General features: G+C 38.7%; 1 protein-coding gene across 1 annotated transcript in view; it reads left to right on the top strand.

The window, feature by feature from the left end:
- The window catches only part of LOC149567004 (protein DETOXIFICATION 44, chloroplastic-like), a 188,829-nt gene that overhangs the window by 51,926 nt on the left and 114,289 nt on the right, over positions 1-22,614 (top strand). Inside the window, exon 7 of the mRNA XM_089820210.1 lies at positions 43-143. Within this exon, the coding sequence (XP_089676336.1) occupies positions 43-143 (101 nt within the window). The remainder of the gene's footprint in view (positions 1-42; positions 144-22,614) is intronic.

Raw genomic sequence — 22,614 nt, 5'->3', positions numbered from 1 at the left:
AGGTATACAATTTTATGAACTTTTATGTGAATAATATTTCAGGTATTTTATTGCATTTGTGCTTTTATGGAACTTGAATAAGCAAGTTATACTTCTACCTCTCAAGCTGGACGAGCTTCGTTTTGATCGATACTTGAAATCTGGTAAGTATTCTTTTGATTTTGTGGGGCTTCATAGAGAACTGGATTCATTAGTTTAGACATTAGATTGGGTAAAGTTATCTTTGATACTTAATTATTAGTGCCCTACTAATGTTTAGAAGAACCATCTTCCTGATTTTATTCCAAAACATATGGCATGCCAAAATCCCTCGCTAGTTGGGTGTTGGAAAATGTAAACATGAGATGTATTGTGCAAGTTAATACTGTACAGGGATATGCCTGCTTAATTTGTGTACTAATCATCATATGGATATCAAAAAGCCAAATGCAAACTAATTCCACAGGATGATGTTGATGATAACAAGTGATGTGATTAAATAAGAATTCTGAGAACTGTAACAAATCAGATTATATCCACCTTAGTTTAATTTGTTACTTGAATAGATTTTATGTTAAAAAAGAACATGCTAGTGACACTTACAATTTCTGACTTAAACAATCCACCAAAGAAAAATTGATGCAGTGCCTTGGTTGCGAGCTGTTTAGATTTAACTACCAATATGGAAATTTTTCTATTGTCATTCTCAAGTCAAACGTAAGCCTTTTCTTGTGGAGTGATTCACTGCCAAATCCTTGCCTCCCATTTTCACGAATCTTGTGTTTCTAAGCTCTAATATTTATTCTTACATAGCAAATAGAAGATATTCTCCAACACATTTGACAAGATGGAAATCGGAGTTTGGATGTGATATAAAATGCAAAAATGGTCCAAGCCATGAAAAGTTGACACCCCTTTAGATTGGATTGTGCTAAAACATAAACCTACCAAAAGTGTTCAAGTTGTAATCGGCTTCTTAAATTCTTGGGGCATTCTTGTTAAAAGATGGGATCAAAATAAGTGAAAAGTACAAAAAGTGTTCTAGACTAAAACATGATGTTTCTTATTCAGCAACAAGACATGTCAAAAGTTCAAAATCTGTTCAGAAATGATCCCTAGACCATTGGTTTGCACCTACATATAGACTGATGAAAGTTTTCAAAAACATAAAAATGATCACTCGATCGTAGATATATTTCTACAAGGGGTGCTCATAATGTTTAAAAGAATGTCAAAGCAGCTACTTAAGCCTCGAGTGTATGTCAACATGAAGCAATGCCAAAAGTTTAAAAAAATATAATGGTCACTTAGACCCCTGGAAATGCATCCCCAAGGGAAAACTACATTTTGAAAATCTTGAAAATGAAAAGAATGGCCAGACAGACCAAGGGTGCATAGTGCTTCATTAGGTGAATATCAAAATGGTCTCCAATGTGTAGGCATATGGGAGAACCAAGTTATCAGATATATTCATGGGTGTTTGCCTATCTAAAAAGCATCCTTTTTTTCTGAAAAAAAGTTACAAAATATTGGTAGTTGTGGGGCTGTAGGCTGTAGGCTAGTAATAAAGTAATTAGCGAGTAAAATAGACTTGTTATGAGATAGGTTGTACTGAAGAGTCACGATGGTTGGTTTCCTTAACTAAATCGAGTGCTATATGTAGGGATAAGTGTTGTAGCTTTAGTCGGGTTGAATTGATCTAGAGTTAATCCCCAATGGTAATTGGTTAAACATTATTGCATTTGATTAATCATCAATTAGACATATATATATATATTGTTGTTAATAATGTCTAATGGAAATTAACTTACCATAATTGTTGAGCTGTCATTTTACACGGTGCTTAATGACAGGAATCCTTTTGAACTCCTCTCTTGAAAAGCTGATTTAGGATCAACTCCAAGGTTCCCGGTGATCTTGTGACCTATTGGAATCCACTCAGTAGAATATAAATGTGAGTTTTCACGAGGAGGCCTTTGCTGGTTCAACCAATTTCGGATAAGATGTTGAATCTACTTGCTATCTCAAAAAAAGTATCCACACAAAAAGAAATATATTTTTGTATTTTTCTGTTTATAATGAATGCAGTTTTTACTATGCAACTATATGAATTCCTAAATTAACCAAGTGTTTGTAAAAGCAAATAACAAAGATAAGGTAACAAGAAGTTTAATCAAATGACTTGAAAAGTAAATCCCTAACGGACATAAGCCACGGAAACAACACGTCTGTGAGTTAAGCCGTTGAAAATATTGGTAGGTAACCAATGAAAATAGGAGCAGCGCTTCCGCAATTCCACTGATGCAATCGTCAATGGAAATTTAGTAACCGTAAGATGTTTCACTTCTCATTAGATCGCAAGGTCACAGAAAGTGTGCTCATGTGAGACAAAAAAGCTACGTATGAACAGTAGGTGATCTCTTCTCCAACTAAGTATGTCAGCGAGATTTGTAAACATACGACAAACACCAGAATTAAAATATTGCTCAATCAAAATAACGCAACAAAACCATTGGCTCCACTACACTCCATGAACATACATCCACAAAATATTACACTCCGGCAAGAATAACTACACTCAAAATGAGAGCACCAATAGCATATATTATTGCATCAAAATAACGGCCTGGAATACATATTTAATTCCTCAATTTATAGGCAATCGTCTCCTTAATTTGTGTTGAGAGTGAGAGATTCCTCTATGCAAATATGTGCTTAAAACTAATAAAACGAATCTAATTATATACAAACTGACTCTTTAAATGGTGCTAAGTAGGACTCCACCCTAGTTTATATCAATTAATGTGTGCATGAGCCTTTACATGACTAAAAAAGAAATAAAGTATTAGGTAAGAAGAAGGAAACTATAAGAGGATCTGAGAGTCTCTGGAGATGCCAAAAATAGAAGCTCAACCTTCTTTAGGCATTCCTAGGAGTTAAATTGCCATCAAAATGTGTTTTCGATGCATTAAAAGCTCTAAATTTGAAATTGGCAGTTAACTGTCGACACACCTTTGACTTCTTCAAAACCTTCCGGCACACCTTTGGAGAAGTGTACCTTAGTGGCAAATTCAAAAAATGCAAATTTTCTCAAGTGTCAACATTGAAATTCTAGCTTTTGGGTTTTCTTCCCCTTTATACCAGACCTATGTCTGGATGTTTGCTCTTGAATTTCTCTATGATCTCCATCACTTGGGTTGCATCCGAAAAATCCAAAGCATCATACTTATCCTTTACTATTTGCCGATAGTTGCCCATTTCTGTGCGAGTCTTCGTAAAGTCTTCTAGCTTTACATCCAATTCTAGAATGACTCCTCTATCTTAAATGCTTGTCTAATGCCTTCATCAGTCGAAGCTTCTTCAAAGGTCTTCTGAAACTGTTCGACAGCTGTTTACACAGACAAGAGTTTATCCCTTGATTCATCTTCAAAAATGTCAAGGCAAGCATCGCTGTAATACTTCTCAGCTACCACAATCTGCTCTTGGGTTTGATCCTTGAGCTTATGAATATCCGCATGTAATGTCTCCATTACTTTATTACCAACAACAATCTTCTCGATCCAATCATCTATCTTATCCAATTCATCCCCCGAATATACATCCATGAGTATACGATACCTCTAGCCCTTTATTGACTATAATGCTTGAAGGTCTTTATCCTAGGTATGTACCTCGTCCATCAATCCAAAATCCTGGTTCAATATAGCAGCCAACCTATCTGCATTAACTTGGATATGGTACAATAGTTTAAAGTTTCCCTGTATTATCTACACACCTTTTTCCTCAAAACTTTCCCACCATTGTTGACACACATTCAAAAATGGATCCAATTGTATACCTGCCTTCCTATCAAGTGCCGCACCTAGAGTCGCCTCAGGATTCTTAGGGTCCAAAGGACCAACCACTTCATGCAATAGCCTCTTAGAAGCTCATTCTGTTTCCGGAGCCTCAACAATTCAGACTCATCTTGTTCCAGGTGGTCAAATACTTCTTTAATTCTTGTAGTGACCATCAATTTAGCAGTGTCCACTGTGGGCTTTCCCAGCAAGACCTCTTTAATCTGATAATCTTTCGGGGTTAGATCTTCAATATTTGCATGTAGAGGAGGGATGGCAATCTGAGCAAACAAGTCTTGATTTCGATTCTTCATAATAAAGGACAATGTTCGTGCATCACCCGTAGGTAGCTCAGGTTTCTTGAGGGCTTCAACTAATTCTTTCGTTCCCTCATCCACACTATAATACAATTGCCTTTTATGCATAACCATCACCTCTTTCTTCAACCCACTTGGAGTAGTTCCCATTGGAGACATATTCTTAGTTGAAGAGGGGGTTTGTACCACCAAACCCTTTCCCTTAATGCTCCTCTCTGGAGTCTTCTCTTTCTGTGAGAGATCTACATTAGGCATCCCTATGTCTGCTGAGTCCAAACTCCTCACTTTTGTATCTTGAGAAGTTTGCTGAGGTTCTTCATATATTTCCCCCTCTTCTAATACTTTATCGGCGAGTCTTTGTTGTGGCTCTTCTCCCTACCTAGCTTGTACTTGCTCTTCATTAACAGGAGGGAGAGGAGTGGCTGAACCTTTATCCAAGAAAGACAAATCTTGACTTGGTGATGGCTGGGCACCTAGAGGTCCTTGTTGAGAAGGTGGCAATTGATTCCAATCTTCTTGTAAAGGCTGATTCGTTGGTGTATGCCTTATCTTGTCACCTACGAGTTTAGTACCCACCTAAATGAAATCAAAATTTGAAATTTTAAAGACATCGTTGCCTTGACCCTCTTGTTTATCAATCCATTGTTGCTGCTCATCCTCTGAAGTTGTAACTAGAATATGCTGTGTGGGAATAGATGGCAGCGTTATAGTGGAACTTCATCTTCGTTTTGCCTCAGTAGCCCTAGCCAAACGAGTCCTTTGACTCAAGGGAAGGTTATCCTCTTCATCTTCTTCATCCTCTTCAAGAATGGTTTCCGGGACTAAAGGATTAGGAATAACCTTTCTTTGCACTTTCTGTCTTCTAGTCCTTTTGATTGGAGTTTTAGGCTTAGCTCTCTTAGGAGCTGATGGAGAGGCTTCTCCCTCTTGAACATGTGGGGACACCTCTTGTGCTTCTTCAGGTCCTTGTCCCTGTTCTAGTAGTGGCACTTGCGGATTATCCTGAGTTTGAGCGGCTTCTACATTTTTGGGCTCTTGTGTCTTAGGTGCTTGAGTTGCTTCTTGGGCTTGAGTCCCTTCAAATTCGGGCTCAGCTTGCTAAGGAGAATTTCTTTTTCTTTTCTTCTTGCCCTTTTTTGCTTTAAAGTATCCAACTTCCCTATCATGCTGATACACTGTTTCTGGCCTAATTGGAGATTGAGCAGGGAATGTTAGTATTGCAACTTTCACCCCTCTTCCATTTGCTGGGTGGGCTGTGGCCTGGAAGACTACTGTTTGAGAAATCGGGTCCAACTTGAATGGCTGATATGCCTCACCCTATAATTGATATCTGCTTTTTCTTCTCTATCAATTTCTGCATTCATGATTGGCTGATTGCATATCTTATCTCAATTATATAGGGGATCCAAAACATTTGAAGTGTCTTGTTGAAAAACCTTCAATGGTACCTTTATTTTCGAGGCACTACCTGCCAAATAAAGAGTCATCCTACAATAATCACTTATCTGGATGTCGTAGTCATCTACTGCATTGATCCAATGATCCTCTATGGCATCTTCATGTTCAAATTGTTTTCCTGCCAAATATTGAACTTTGCCAATATTGTCAAAACATGGACGATGGGAGTTATAGTCCTCCAAAGGATATTGATCCCATTCTGAATCAAAAGTCATGATATCCTGCTTCTACTTGACTCCAAACAGACCTATGGTGATGGGCCATACTCAGGTCTTCTTATACTGTTTCCTTACCCTATCATATGCAGATGAGAGTTGTCTCGCAATCTCCAGTAAAATGAGCCTATCCGATGGATATCTCGGGAATTTCTTTGGATTCACAGTTGTGCCTGCTACCCTTAAGTAGGTGAATGTCTTAAACTGGATGTTGTAGGCGCCTATTTTTGCAATTCTTGCTGCTACCTCTTCTGACATTTTTTTTTGCATAACCTCCCTCAATGAACAGGATGATTGCAAAAATGAAAGCATCATTTACTATTCTATATTCTTTGTTGTGATCCGAGAGCTTCTTCTTTACTAATTGAGGGTATACCGCATAAGGCCGTGCAACCTCTTGCATGCTTTCCCTTTTAAACAATCCTAAATAATCTGTGGTTCTCGTTGCTAATAGATACACAAAATAAGATGTCATATAAAACCTTAGATCGGTTTTGACCGCTACTAGCTGTTCATCTAAATTCTCATTGAGAATTGTGGCCCAATCAATTGACGTTTTAGCCATTCTGATGGTCTCGATGAAATATACCATCCAGATGTTCGAGTGCCCTGCTGCTGGTAATCCCATGAGCTTGCATAGGAGCACTACGGAGTATCCGATATCAACCTTCATATAACCTCATGTCATGTCAACTTTTCCCGCTCTTTGCCTCACATATGTTCTATCAATTAGATATGAAGATTGAATGATTTTAGTAGCCTTCTGCTCATTGTCCCTATACCACCTTTCTGCTTGATGATAAGTCAACCCAATGTATTGATTTGCCCTTAGGAGATGGAAAGCTTTCTCGATATTCTTTGGCCTCAGATCTAGGACGATCTCCATTGTTATGCTCTTCACCACTCTTTCTTCCAACACATAATTTTCTCCCAAGGCCATAACAAGCTGTGAAGACTGCACTGAAGTAGAATGTGAGGCCGCATTAACTAACTCGGATCTAATAAGTGCAGAGATCATTGGGGATCTCTCATTCTACTTATTGCAGAGTACCATGAATGCATTCCAATCAGTATGACCTAATTCAATGTCTTGAATCTCTGAATGCACATCCTGGAAGCGTGATTTCATTTGTACACCTTGAAACTTAAAGACACCAAGTTTTGGAGCAATCTTTGCTGCAAGGGAGGACGAGGAGGAAGCCATTTTATTTGCTCAAAATAGAAACACATTAGTTTGAAAGGTGGAAATTTAAACCATAAACAAACCCTAATTACTAAAAAAAACTAACCCAGAAATGCAAAACCCAGTAAAAACACCAAAAAAGTAATCCAGAACGCAAAACCCGGCAAAAACACCAAAAAACCCTAGTTTAGCCTCTAAAATGCAGTATTTTAGCTCACCTTGTGCACCATGAGGGTGCGCTAAGTGCGCTCTTACACAAAGCAAGCTTAAAACTAAAGGGTGTGCACCCGCACACCTTGTGCACCCTTTTCTTGTGCAAAGGCGCTCTAAGTATATAAAAACTAGGGTGCACACATGCGCACCTTGTGGGGTGCACATGTGCGCATCTTGCGGGGTGCGCATGTGCGCATCTTACCATACTTAGCTTTTTAAAACTAAATGGTTCATAGTTGTGTACCTTAGGAAGGTGCGCAATTGCGCACCATTGTTGTGATGTTGGCTAAGGGTTTTATTTTTTAGTTTTGTTTAAGTTCTGTTATTACAAAAGGTGCGCACTTGTGTACCTGGGACAGGTGTGCACCTTCTGACTCAAGTCTGGTATTTGGAGGTGCATGAGTCTCGAAGATGGCGCACCTCTATGGGTGTGGAAGTGCACTCACCAAAAGCCGGAGGAGATAAATGAGTAAGGAAGAGGGAGGGGTCCTGGTCTTTTATAGGCCTGGGATGAAGCGCACCCTTTGGGGGTGTGCACCTGCACACTTCCAAAGGGAAGTGCTCCTTCACTAGCACAGTTAGCACACTAACGCACCTTGTGGGGTGCGCTAGTGCGCCCCTTTTGCCTTGCAAAATGACATTTCCTTCTAAAATTCTCAGTTTTTCGCAAATGGGTTCTTTAGGCAGAGGACCAAGCAAGACCTAGACTCTAGATAGAACCCTAAAAAGACTTGGACCCCGGACTAGGGGTCTGGGAAAGCAAAAACAAACTAGGGGGTCCCCATTTCTCCTAAGAAATGGGGTGTGCATTGTGAAACTACAACAAAAACCAAATTTGATTAGCATAGAGACATTTCTCTTGTACTCCTATATATGCATTTGGATCTACACTTGGAACACAAAAATAATCAGGAGTGTTATTACATTTGCGAAAAACGATCCTATAAACTTAACATGGTATCAGAGCACCAGGCTGTAAATGTAGAAAATAGAAAAACCGTCCTATGAAAGGGATACAAAACAATTACTATAATTAGAGGATATTATCACAGAGATTATAAGAATTCAACATATGCTGCCAATCACGGGGAAGCTAGTCACAGAACAATGGACAATGTGGAAATTGTATTTGGAGAAAACAACAACATTAGTATATAGTTCAATTGACTTAGCATTGGGTCAAAAGAATAGGATGGAATACACATCATGACATATTAGATGATTGTGATAAAGTTACAAGCACCTAGATAATCGTTCAAAAAATCCTATAAGGCATTGTGGATAGGGAAAATAATATGGAGCAAAATAATCTTAGTCTAGTCAGCATTCAATTAGACATCACAAAACAACAAAGGATAATTTTGGTAAGGCAGTCAAGAATGTAATATTCCCAAAATATAGAGGGACCTAGAACGATACTTAGTCACGTGGTGATGGTCGCTTGAGGTCTGTACGAAAGCCGTACAATGGTGAAAGGATGAATGGCCGTAGGAAGATGCTTGGCCATACAGAGTGTCTTGGTAGAGGCTATATGGTGTGTTGGTGTCCTTGCGTATGATGGTGTGCATACGGGTGATGGCTACTGTATGGTGGAAGTGAAAGGGAGGCCATACAGTATGTAAGGTAAAGGAGGGGAGCCGTACAATAATCACTGGAGAAGCCATGCGGTTGTGATGGGATGGTTGTATGGTGGTTGTAAGATTGTTCTTAGGAGGCCATACGGTGGGGAGGGATATACTGTATAGTGGTGGAGATGAAGCATGCGGTGAGGGTAACAAAGTTGTGTAGTGATGAGGGTGATGCAGTACAGAGCCGATCTTCAAATTTACTAATGCTAAGTCCTCCGAATGAATTGACAACTCAATGAAATTGTACATAGAGACACCAGAGTATATTTGAGATAAACACAAATAGATATATATTCCAGACTAAAATGGTGTTCTGGATTTGCCAGATCTGAAGCAAAGTAATGCGTTGACAAAATAGGGTGAGGGTTGAATCCCACCGAAACTAGAGAAGCCAAGTAGGGAAGATCTTTCACTTCTGAAATGGCAAACAATATTGAACTCCAATAGTAATTCACAGTACAAAGAAATAATCCAAATCACATACCAACTATTACCTACATGCCGTACTTAAATACTTGTCAGAGAAACTTTTTGAGGGTTTACAAAGATAGCTGACGGCCACACCTACCTGCGGAAACAGTTAAATAAAAATGGGTCCGAGATATACTAAATCAATTGGCGCTTTAACAAAGGTTTGATTAAATATTTATTTTATGACGGGAACATTACAGTCCCTTTGTCCCAAAATTAAACCTTCTTTAATCAGCTTCTTCAGTTTCGAGTTAGGTACCAAGTAGATCTTATCGCTGTAGTAAATGATATCATCAATAATTTGGTATCTTTAACATTTATATAGCCATCCATCAACTGACATGCAAAAGTGTTCTTGGAGTAATCGACCAATAGATGGGCCCGCCAGTTATCCAAGGAATGGGGTAAAGTGTTGACTACTATGTTTTTACTTGCAGTGTATGGGATCATGTCATGTTTAAAAATGGCCTCCATCTTCTTGATTGTTAGTTCCCTCGATCCTTTATTTGACATTCCTCTTAGCAGTACCTTCTTGTCATCCGTCTCGAATGAAAAGTCCATCCTCTTGAAACTATGGGTGTACTAGTAAAGGGTCTCCATCTATTGGATGCCCGATATGATATCTATATCAACCAAATCTATGACAAAAAAATCATTTGTCAAGGTATAGCTTCACATGGAAATCTTTAACTGTGGGATCACGAGTGCAAGGTAACAAGGTTCCTCCAGCAACCTTAAACTCAAATCCTCCACGCTCTACTGCATGCAAGCCCTTACTAGTGACTAAAGATGAATTGATGAAATTGAGTGTGTTGCCATTATCAATCATGACTATGACTTGTTTCCTGTGAAGTGTGCCACGAACTCTAAAGATACTACTTCTAGCCATTGTAGTGAGGATAGCAATGGAACCTCCTTTTTGTATCAGGGCATTTATTTTGTCCTGCCAGTTACTTTCTTCACGAGTCACTATAGGTACTTGTCCTTTGTCGTCATCAAGGAACACCTCAATGTAATGAATCTTTCCCTTTCCGAGGCAGCAATGATTTGGTCTCCATGGTTCTTTGCACGTGAAACAGAGCTTTTCCTCCGAAGCTCTTACCAAGAGTCTTCATCCAACGGAGGTTCTTTCTGAATTGGCTCCTTGTCTTTGTCTTCTTGTAGGGATGGTGCTAGCGTAGCTACGTGAATTTTGGAGGAAGATGCGGCCATGTCACACACCTTCTTAATAGCCTCGTTGAGTGTGCACAAGTTGAACCCTTTGATCCAGCTTCTCAAAGGCTCTTTCAGCCCATCCATGAATAACACGACTTGACGTCTTTCAGAGATGTTTGTGACTAATACTGACAACCTTTGGAACTTAGTGATGTAATTGTCTATTGTACTTGTTTGCTTTAGCTGAGCTAGATCTTTGAAGTTTAGTTCAGGGTCCTTCCCATCGAAACGGTCAATGAGTCTCTCAGTGAACTTGACATAAGAGGTTATTTGGTCGTGACTAAGAGTAACTAATCCATGGTGCCACCATTCTTGTGCCACTCCTTCCAGATGGAGTGTTGCGAACTTGATTGCTTTCTCTTTGGACATTAGGTTGAGTTGGAAATAGGTGTCTGCCTTCAGAACCCATCCCTATGCAGTGATGGGTCTAGATCCATCAAATGGTGATAAGTTTACTTTTCCGATCTTTCTGCTGAGATCATCATTAAAATAACCACGATATCCTCCACTTGAATATCTCATTCTTACATCAACATAGTCTCTATAAGATATATCACCTTCCATATTCACGTTCCTCCAATCTTTCCAAAGTTTTTCTTGTATTTCTTGAAAAGTGGGCTCTCTTTCTTTGCACGGTGCTTCTGTTCTTGGAAGGAAGATGTGTATCGAGGGTTGAGAGTGAGAGGGTTGAGAGTTTGTCCTTCCCAAAACAGAGTCCTCGCTATGCCCATTTTGTTCTCCTGTTGTCTTTCCCTTGGCCAATTTTTGTAGCATTTCTTGCATAAGCCTTTGGGTTTCGTTGATTTGTATTTTTTTTTTGCTCAGCTCTTAAAAGATTCATGAGTTCTGTCATAGGATCCTGAGAATTTGCCATCCTACCAACAAGGTTATTTCGCCTTCTTCTTTGGATATAAAGTTGCTTTCACTTCCATAGGTTGGTAGAATCACTGGCTCTGATACCACTGTAATGTTTCCAAAGTACGGAGGGATTTGGAATGGTACTTAGTCATGTGGAAATGGTTGCTAGGGGTCCGTACGAAAGCCGTACGGTGGTGAAAGGATGAATGGCCATATGAAGATGCTTTCCCGTACATAGTGTCTTGGTAGAGGCCGTACGGTGTGTTGGTGTCCTTGTGTATGATGTTGTGTGTACGGGTGATGGTGTTCGTACGGTGGAAGTGAAAGGGAAGCTATATGGTATGCAAGGTAAAGGAGGAGGGTCGTATGGTAGTTTGTGGAGAGGTCGTGTGGTTGTGATGGGATGGCCGTACGGTGGTTATTGGGTGGTTGGACGGTTGTTCTTAGGAGGCCGTACAGTGGGGAGGGAGATATCGTATAGTGATGGAGATGAAGTGTGTGGTGAGGGTAACAAAGCCATGCAATGAAGAGGGTGATGCAGTATAGAGTTGATCTTTAGATTTACTAACTCTAAGTTCTCCGAATGAATTGACAGCTCAAGGAAATTGTACAAAGAGACACTAGAGTATATTTGAGATAAACACAGATATATATATATATATATATATTCTAGATTAAAATGGTGTTCTGGATTTGCTAGATCCGAAGCAAATTAATACACCGACAGAATAAGGTGAAGGTTGAATCCCATTGAAACTTGAGAAGCCAAGTAGGGAAGATCTTTCACTTCCGAAATGGCAAACAATATTGAACTCCAACATGAATTCGCAGTACAAAGAAATAATCTAAATCACATACCAACTACTATCTACATGCCGTGCTTAAATACCCGTCGGAGAAACTTTCTGAGGGTTTACAAAGATAATCGATGACCACACCTACCTATGGAAACAATTAAACCAAAATGGGTTCGAAATATACTAAATCAATCAGCCCATCAACAAAGGTTTGATTAAATATTTATTTTATGACGAGAACATTACAAAGAATTAAGATAAATCAATGTGATACACAATCCCTCATAATAAAGGAAATGGAGGAAAATATAGTTCAGAGAAGGTACATCAAACGCAATGATCAAATAAAAATCAAAAGGGTCGAATAGATATCTTTTACATAAGATCGACATATTAGAGATTTAGCAATAACAGTCCCACAGGAGATCATATTGTTTTTGTTAACCCTTACAGATTGTGATGTAGACTGAGGGAGAGCATACAAGTGAAGCAGATAATATCACTAAGGCAAAGGAGTATAAATAAAAGAGAAGGCCATGGGTGTAGACTGTAATAAACTAGATGATCTTTGTTAGTAGAAAAGCATGGACTTCTAATGGTCGACTGCAATGAAATTCAGGGTTTATCGCATTGCCGAGGTCTGGTATCAAGACTTTGAGGGATGTCAGGCATCAAAGGAATCAACAACAACAAAGTGGGCATCACCATCAACGAGAGCAATGTGATCATTTTGTAAAGACCAAACATATCTGTCGAACAACACCTATCGAGGAATCAACATTTTGAACTTCATAGTTAATACCAATGATTGTATAAGTATTGATCTATTTGTACTAGTTAGAAATAAAAAAGGAAAGGAATGAAAAAAATAAATAATCCACTATCAAATATCATTAGGATTGAATTCCATAACAAAGATCGGTATTGCAATTTTTGATCAAGATAAAAATATAAGGATAGTGGTTATTGAGACAAACATGGAAATGGTGATGATAATATAATAGCAACCTCTAGTATCAACAGACAATAGTCTAATAACTATTCATGGTAGCAGTTAAGGGATGTATTAAAATAGTTTTGAGATTCGACGATCCTTGTTAAGTCTGTGGCCATTAAAGACAAACTACATCTAGTCTATATTTCGAGATTGGCTCTCTAGAGAGTAATATGCTTTTATGGCATACCTAATGCCACATTATAAGAACTAATTAGAGACGACATACATATATGATTGCATGTAGATATTGAACATATTTTCAGATGAGAGAGAACTTTTGTTTGTATAAGTGACATTTGAGTGAGATCCATTTATAAAGATTTTTGTGTTGAAGTAAAACCTGAAATGCCGAGAAGCCTTTGCAAAGCGCTATTAGTCCCAAATCACCATAGGGCAGAATGGGGTTCATTATAATAGAATTATTGAAATGGATTAGATCCGGTTGTAATATGATTGGATCCAATAGGGGATATTACACAAGAGTTGAGCAATTGAAAAGACAAGTTGAAATAATAACATCGATACTGATCCATTACCAGATTTGGGGCAGCAGGGAAATTTTGTAGCAATATATGCATTAAGCCTTACACAACAAACTTGAGTATAGTTTACATTGTGGAGATAATTAGAGCATAAATCTCAAAATTCATCACTAAGAGCCCATGTACTTTAGTATTAAATATCAATCACATTCATTACAATAGATTAGTGCTAAACATCACATATATTGGTTGAGATACTGATTTTTAAGAATAAGCAAGTCAACGTGTATTGAAACAACTATATAACAATCATTATCTCAGAAGTGGCTTTAATTAGATAATTGTTCATAGTTTTTGTCCTGAGTTTCTAGCGAGGAGTCATTGTAGTGGTACTACACTTTAATATGAAAGAGTCCAGGCTTATATCAACTACAAAAGTTACAAGGAAAATGACAAACACTAGAAAAGGAAAACATGCGACAATATCTCTAACCAAAATCAGACTAATGTTATTGGGTTGATTTTAATATTTTTGTTCAATATATCTACTATATTGGAAATCAATCATAAATCATAGTGGATGGTTTACTTGTATATGAAGATTGAATGTGAATGAAATAGTTTTTGGCAAAAGAGTTAAAGTGTCAACTCTTTGGTGACAAGCTAATATCCAAAGATATACTTGGACAGTTTATGATGTCAATACATCCATCAAAGTCATGGCGGAAGAAGTGATGCTCACTATTCTCATTTGATTCACATATGACTCCTATGTAGAACCCATGGAATGTGAAGAAGAATATCGTATATGAATCATGAATGCGACGGGATTTGCAGGACAAGGGATTTGCTTGATCATCCAGCATGGGATTTGCTACAGGACAAGGGCAGCGATGGCATTTGCAACAACAAACAGGGCAGAGAAGACAATAGGCCGGGACCACATAGAGACAGAGCGCAGGAAAGGAGACAGGTTGGGTCCATAGGGAGCAGTAGATGACAAAGCAGGAGAGACAAAACCCTATTATTATTACTTTATCAAACATCGAGACTATAGGTTGGATTCTGCAAACTCTCCTTTGTTCTCTTTTTTCCCTATTGTGTTTGTTTATGAACGGTTTGGAACCGGAAAACTGCATTCACCTTTTCTCTCACAACAAAACAAGAACCACACCTAAACACATAGCGAACACAAACACAGAGAGATTCTACATCCGGGTTAACAATGCAAAATATTGTGAGGCTAAGAATAGGAGGCCCTACACCGAAAATTCAGAATCAAGATAGGTAACGGTATGGGAACCTATACCAGTGTTTGAACACTCTCAGGATGGCACGGTGGTCGCTCTGTAGTCCTCAAATGCAATCACAACCAAGGGCTATTGTAGATCGTCAATACGTCTCACTAGAAATGCAACAGGAAGAGCATCACAATGTAAACACCAGATTCATTTTCTTCAATGAAAAGCAATACCTAGAGATACTTAAGCGGAGACAAATCCGAAAGAAGAAAAGACAATTGCAGAAGAGGAAACTTATCATGATTTTACAAAGGACAGCTAAAGACCTCATAGTAATCGACACAAAGGAACAAGCAAAAGATGTTCCACAATACAAGAGGAAGCTTGAGAAATTGTGACAGGGATTCCTACAATAAAAGATGGGGTAGACAAAGGAATTTGCGAGGGGGGCTTTCTACAAGAACCTTACAGCCCCTCCTCTCCTTTGCTTTGGTCTTCGGAAACGTATGTGAATGACCTTATGGACATGAAAAGAAGGGTAGAGGACTTGGAGGAGAAAGGACAGCAAGATAGAGAAAGGTTGTAGGAGGTCACAATAACCAATTGGGAACTTGAAAGAGAAAATAAATGGTTGAAAAAGCAGGTCTTAAATCTTCATGTTGACATCGAGAGAGGATAGCAAGAAATAATCATTATCAAACAGGCTTTGAATGAAGGGAAAGTGACAATAGAAAATAACTTGGAAAAAATAACTAAATCAGATACCACAACAAAAATGGAGGAAGGTTAAGCAACATTAGCAGGCATGGTGCTAAGAGAAAATGAACTAAAAGAGTGAATAAAAGAAGCCAACTCATGGGCACAAGTAGTCAGTGAACCATCCAAGAACAGGAAGGGAGTCATTAAAAAACAAGTCAGGTGACAAATCAGAGAGGAGAAGGAAATACAAGATAAGGCTGTAAACATCATTATCAAAGGCTTAAAAGACTATGGGGAATGTGAGAAAACAAAGATTTTGACACATGACTTCCTTAGGGACAAACTAAAATGGACGGGTAAAATCTAACAAGGAAATAGAATTGGGAAAAGTATGGGAATGGGGAAAAATAGACATGTGAGAGTTACTTTCAGCAACATAGAAGATAAGAGTGCAATCTTGAAGAACAGGGGGCTACTCAAAGATTCCCAAATATTCTTAGATGGGGATTTAACTATTAACCAGTAAGAGGAAAGGAGAAAGGAGTGGGAGAAAGTAAAATCAGCAAGGGCTGCTGGCAAATGGGCTTGGATGAAAAATGGTAAAGCATAGATTGCCAACAAATCAATGAATCGAAAATCGAAACTTAGGGCCCCACGAGAGTATCTAAGCATGGTGAGTTGGAATTGTAGAGGATATCCATGGAGAAGAGGACTGGGGTTGGGGCCCATAGCCGAGGGACAAGACATTATTTGTTTCATAGAAACACATGAACATGAGGGATGTAGGATTCTAGATTTCGAAGGGTACAATAAAGTCTTCGTTTGGAATGAAGAAACAAAGACAGGTAAAGGTCATAGAGGGGTTACTATCTTGATACAAGATACGTGGAACACAACCATAAAATTGGAGAAAGAGGACCTAGATAAACAATTTATTTGGCTGAAGATTGAGGATGATGAGGAGATCACATAGCTAGCAGCATGCTATTTCGCACCAAAAAGCTCTAAATTCTACAAAAAGAGACATCTAGACAACGAAGATCCATTTGCAACTTTAAAGAAAGACGTGCTTTCCTTTAATGGAACTGGTAACACAATCTTCTAGGAGACTTTAATGCTAGGATAGCGAGTAACTAGGCTATTTAGCTGGGCAACGATCTAACAAAGGACAATAATCCCTTGTGGCTAAAAAAAGATGATGACGATATCAACAAACAAACTTCTCAAGATGAAAAAGGTGGTGTGTCTCACTTTGGGGCTGAACTCTTAGGGCTATGCAGCCTCGACGGGTTAGTTGTGTGTAATGGTATGAAGATGTGGCCTAAATCAACCAAATTCACTTGTAAAATGTATAACGGACAAAGTGTGGTAGACTATATAATATGTTCTCAATCAATCATCACCAAAGTAGTTGATTTCAGAATTAAACAATGTTCCATAGCGCTAAATTCAAACCATATGCCTCTCTGTATTAAATACAATATGAAGGTCAAAAGACTGAAAAGTGATCAGGTCCTAGATGAAAGCACAAAAGGACACAAAGAGGGCAAGATTCTTATAAACAACGAAAATAAAAAGATATTTTGCACCGCTCTTGAACAGCAGATCTAAATGCATCATGACATCACAAATATCAAGGAAAACAGTGATAAGAAAAGTCACATCAACAACAGTTTTCTAATCCCACTAATTCAGGAAGCACTAAAGGGTTGCAAGAGAATAAGGGTAAAGAAGAGCATCTCAAACACCTTTCTAGCTAACCCATGGTATGACAAAGAATGCAAGGCCGCAAAAAGGAAAAATAAAGGGAGAAAGGAAAACAAAACAATCATAAGAGAATACAAACAACTTATCAAATCCAAAAAAGAAGAATATGTGATTAATCGGAGGAAGGAACTAATCATGTTAGGAAAGCACAATCCTAAAGATTTTTGGAGGAAGTTACAACAAGCTAGGAAACAAGTTGAAAATAAAATTACGGATTCTCAATGGTTAGAGTATGCAGAGGCTTTTTATGAGAGACTGGAGGACGAAGTTTCACTCCTCACAACCAACAATTCGGATGAACTATTTTTTGATGAAGGCATTATTCTAGGGATAAGGAGATTAGCGAGTGCAAAAGCTCAAGATATTGATGGGCTATAGGTTGAATTTCTAAAGTGGGGGACAAATTTGTTGACTCCACACGTCAGGAACATTTTTAATATGGTCACGCAAGGCTACTTTGCCCCAGAGTGGACCACCAGTGTAGTTATTCCTCTTCATAAGAGCGGGGATGTCAAGAACCCTTCCAACTACCGCACCATCATGGTGAACCCCGTATTAAGTAAACTCTACGGGAGTATGGTAGAGTGGAGAATCAGTGGATGGGCAAAAAAAGAATGAAAAATAGCTATGGGATAGACGGGTTACAGATCAAAACATTCCACCACTGATCACTACATTACCCTAAGGTTCCTCATCGAAAAAGTGTGGGATAAACAAGGGGAAGAGGCTTTATGCTGCTTTGTTGACTTTAAAAAAGTTTTCAACACCGTCCTTAGGGATAAGTTATGGTATAGGATGGAAGAATTAGAGGTCCCAACGGAGTATAGAGCTGCTGTTTATAAACTTTACGAACAAGCTAAAGGGAAAATCAGAACCAAAGTGGGCATGTCAGAATGCTTTGGTAGTGACATAGGGGTCAAATAGGGATGCCTGTTGTCGCCTACCTTGTTTGGCCTCTATATTGACAAGTTAGAGGAATGGTTAAACAAAGCTAATGGAGAGGGAATTCAACTGGCTAAATATGTGATCAGATTGGTTTTTGTATGCCGATTACCTCATTCTCATGGCTAAAACAACACAGGGGCTAAGGGAACATTTGAAGAACTTAGAAACCTTTTGCACGGAAGTAGGGATGGAGGTCAACACTTCTAAGACCAAGATCATGGTCTCTTCCTTGAGGAAGAGAAAACAACAATGCACTTTCATATTTAATGACAAAGCGCTAGAAGTTGTAGGAGAATACAAGTATTTAGGGATAGATTTCCATTACTGGCTCAGTTGGGAAACATGTAGATCAAAAAGGATACGGGGGGATGGAAGGCATCTTATCTTCTTCAAAACAGGTGCAAGACAACAGAGTTATGGGATTGGAAGACTAAGAAAACCCTCTTTGGGTTGCTGGTGATACCAGTTATTTTATATGGCAACAAGGTATGGGGGAGCAATTTATCAAACCATAAATGGAGACAAATTGAAAGAATTCAGAAACACTTCATCACAACTAATTTCAAAATCAAATCCATAGTCCCATACAAGATTATTTTACCAGAGGCAGGCATGTTCCCGGTGGAGGCCTCGGCAATTGTTAGATTGCTGAGCTATCTAAAAAAGGTGAGTAAAATGGATGCACATTGCTGACCTAATAGGGTGGTTGACGGAGAACTGGCTTGTCGGAAGAAGACATGGAAGAAACAAAATGATAAAATGGTTCAATAAATGGAATATTGACTACCAAGAATGCCTAGAAAACAATTCTGAAATAAAAAATGGGTGGCAGGAAAACTCAGATCTGTCATGTGGGCAAACCAGTTAGATGGAAAAAAAGCCTATTATGTGAAAGAATTTAATCCTACATGCGAACATGATGACAAAGAATATTTAGGAGCCAAGATCAAAGGAAAGGCAAAAATCCTAATCGCTTAATTGAGATCTGCTTCCCACCATTTGAGATGTGAAATTGGTAGATGGAAGGTCCCTAAGGAAGAGTGGGAGGACAAAATTTGTAGATTTTGCAACGAGGGTGTGGTGGAAACAGAGTGGCACTATTTGAAGGATTGTATAATATATGAAGACATTAGCAGCCAACACAAAAAAACGTTAAAAGTGAATAGCATAAAAGACCTTTTCGAAGGACCAAGACTCCTCAAGGGGCCATTTTACTTATGCAGATTCACAAGAAAAGAGACAGGCTGGGGAAATCACATCAGACTGACTAGGAGTTATATGTGGGTCCGTAAGGCTTATGGCCTTGTGGATGTCATTAAAAATCATTCATTCATTCATTCCATGATAGAAGTTGTGTGAAAGACAGCAATTCAAGGCTAATCTATGGCAACATTAGACATCAATAAGGATTGCAAATTGTTAATTGTGTGTACTCTTAATCGAGTTTTATCAAACCTCCACGAGCCCACAGACATGATTTACTTATTTCATCGAGTATTGGGAAGAGAAATTCTGAAGTTGAGTGAGTGTCATCTCTATATCTTCTGTTGGTGCCTCTTACAAACTTGGTGCAGATTGTTCAAGGAAGTGGCATCCTCAAAGGCAACCAGAATTAGGTGGCTTTTTTCATTTTTGTAATTGGTTTCGTAGATTATAATGAAGTCAAAATACAACACTGCATTGTTATTCTGATGAAATATTGCAAGCCAAGTGCTCGTCAAAATAGCAGCCAAAGTCTGATGATAGATTCTGAAATTAAATGCACTCAAAATGTTTGATGATATACTTACTATAACAATGAAATGTCCTCTTTTCTGATTTGATATGGTATTTCACACCTCTAATCAGATTTTTAAAATCAAACAACTGATATCACAAAGATCCACCAAATTTCTCAAGAAACCCCAAATCGGGTATGCTGAAAATAGTGCTAAAAGCTTCACAACTTCACAAATTATTAATAAATCTGAAAATGGAAATTTTTATAGAACTTTCAGCAGCATAACAGCCTACAAATTGAAATGGTTAGTGGATCCAAGTTTCCATTTATGCAATCTGGGCCTTCATGCCCATCTTACCACAATAACATTTCATTAGAATAATCATTCCACTATGGAAATATATTTCCTCTCTAAAACAATATAAAAGAGCTTAGTATGTCTTGATACTCCATTACCATATAAATCAATACCACATGTATATTATACATGTATATTAGTTAAAAAGGTAAAAACATAATATACTATGAAAGATCATCATACATCAAATCAAGATCATAGAGGTTATAATCATGGTAATCCCTTGATACAATCAATTAAGTGATATTTTTCCAATGTGGTGTGATTCTTATGTATTGTTGTGTATGCTATTGATTTGGTACTTTGGCTGCATTAATATGTAGTCGTATATGACTTCCTTACTTGGCACATGACACCTCCATAGTTGGCACATAAACACTTACATATTTGGCATAAAACTACTTCGATATCTGGCGTATAAACACCTCCACATTTGGCATATAACATTTCTGGTATTGTTGCCTTGTACGAACTTGAAGGCCTAAAGTGGACAAGTGGAACGATGGAAGTATAATGGGTTGGACTTTTGACCAGCAAGTAGTGATAACAGATAGTGTCATCGAGGAGGAAGTTACCCGAGAGGATCAATTGACACAAGACTTTGTTCAAGTGTAGGATGTGGTGGTAGACCAATACGTAGGATAGGAGGCAGAGCAAAGGGCTCTCCCAACTATACAGTATGGGCTGAACTCACTGTGAACGAAGTAGTGTACTATCTCCTAGGGAGCCTTCCAAGGTTACCGACATGCAGAATGATAGAAGAAGAAAGAGAGGTTATCCAAAGGGAACAACAAAGGCAACAAATAATGCAATGATTTTACGAAAGGAACCTAGGAGAGGAGGACCTAGGACACAAACAACGCCGCACACCCAATAACCCCAAAAATTAATGCCCCTTCCACTGAACAAGGATTGGAGACATTAGTAGGAGACACACATAGAGGAAAGTGAGATTGAAGTAAGACAATCCTTATGGGTACAACAACAGATAGAAAGACAACAAATGTTACAAGACCTTGCTCAAGGAGTTCACATTCGTCACAAATCTCGTGTGTACGCAAAGGAAGAGCCAATGCTTGGGAGGACCACTGAATCGAAATCAATAATTGTTACAAGGTGGAATGAGGAAATAGACAATTGGGGAAGTGAGTCGGGGGAAACGAAGGATGTTGTGCATTTTGAAACCAACTGTGAAGGAAGAAGTTTGGAAGGAGAAGTAGCCAACTTATTTGAAAGTGCAGTACATCACATAAACGGGTTGGCCATATTCAATGAAGTAACAATAGGGAAAACAAAATTAGAGACCCCAAGAAGGTTGGAGTAACTGTAACACCAAGGTGTAACCAAAGAGTGGAAGAAAAGAGGCCTCACAGCTTGATGACACAAGAGATGTACCACAAGGACACCAAGGAGCAAATTTCCAAAACACAGGAGGCTAGGGAAGAAAAATGCCGAACACTCTAGACAGACAAAAACTTCCCAAATTTATTGGCGAAGGGTTGGAGGACCCAACATGACAATGTAAGACTCGTGTGACGATTTGGGAGGCGACTAGACAAGAAGATGGGGATTAATGGGTAAAGGCTTTTTTGGCCACTCTACGAGGCATATCCATTGATTGGTATTCCGACCTCCCAGCCACCCAAAAGGCAATGTGGAACAATCTGAAGAAAGCCTTTGAGGTGGAATTCAGACTGCTGTGGGATGGTGATGAAGTAGTGGTGAAGATATATAACACATGTTAAGGCTTAAGGCAAAAATGAGAATGTTTGGGTTTATCATTGGAGGTTGAAGGAGCTAATACGTAAGTATAAAAATGAACCAGAAAATAAATTGAAAAAGAGGTGGTTCATAGAGGGTTTGATCCCCGCCATTAGAAAATAAATGAAGGTAGTGCCACCCTCTACATATAAGGAGGCATGTGATCGAGCAATGGACATTGAAAGTGAAAATGAAACGTCAAGGGACAAAAAGAGAATGATTGATGACAATAGCAGCGAGGACAATGAGGGTGAGTCCGGACAATTCAAGCACTTTGCAAGGATATCGTGTAGAATATGAAGGAGATGAAGGGGGAAAAGAAGGCAAGGAAAACAAAGAACTGTGGTGCCCCAAATGCAGGAATGAAAGGCACACAAGAGCCAATTGTCCAAAAAAGTCATGTGACATTTGTCAAGTCATGGGACACTTTGTGAGAGAATGCCCGTACAACTTAAAGGTGTAGAGTACGCAAGT

Source organism: Cupressus sempervirens, chromosome 3, assembly GCF_028749045.1.
Source record: "Cupressus sempervirens isolate cs-2001-9-10 chromosome 3, ASM2874904v1, whole genome shotgun sequence".
NCBI classification, from domain to species: Eukaryota; Viridiplantae; Streptophyta; class Pinopsida; order Cupressales; family Cupressaceae; genus Cupressus; species Cupressus sempervirens.
The sequence above is the reverse complement of the archived record's forward strand: the minus strand, read 5'-3'. Positions and strand labels throughout refer to the sequence as shown.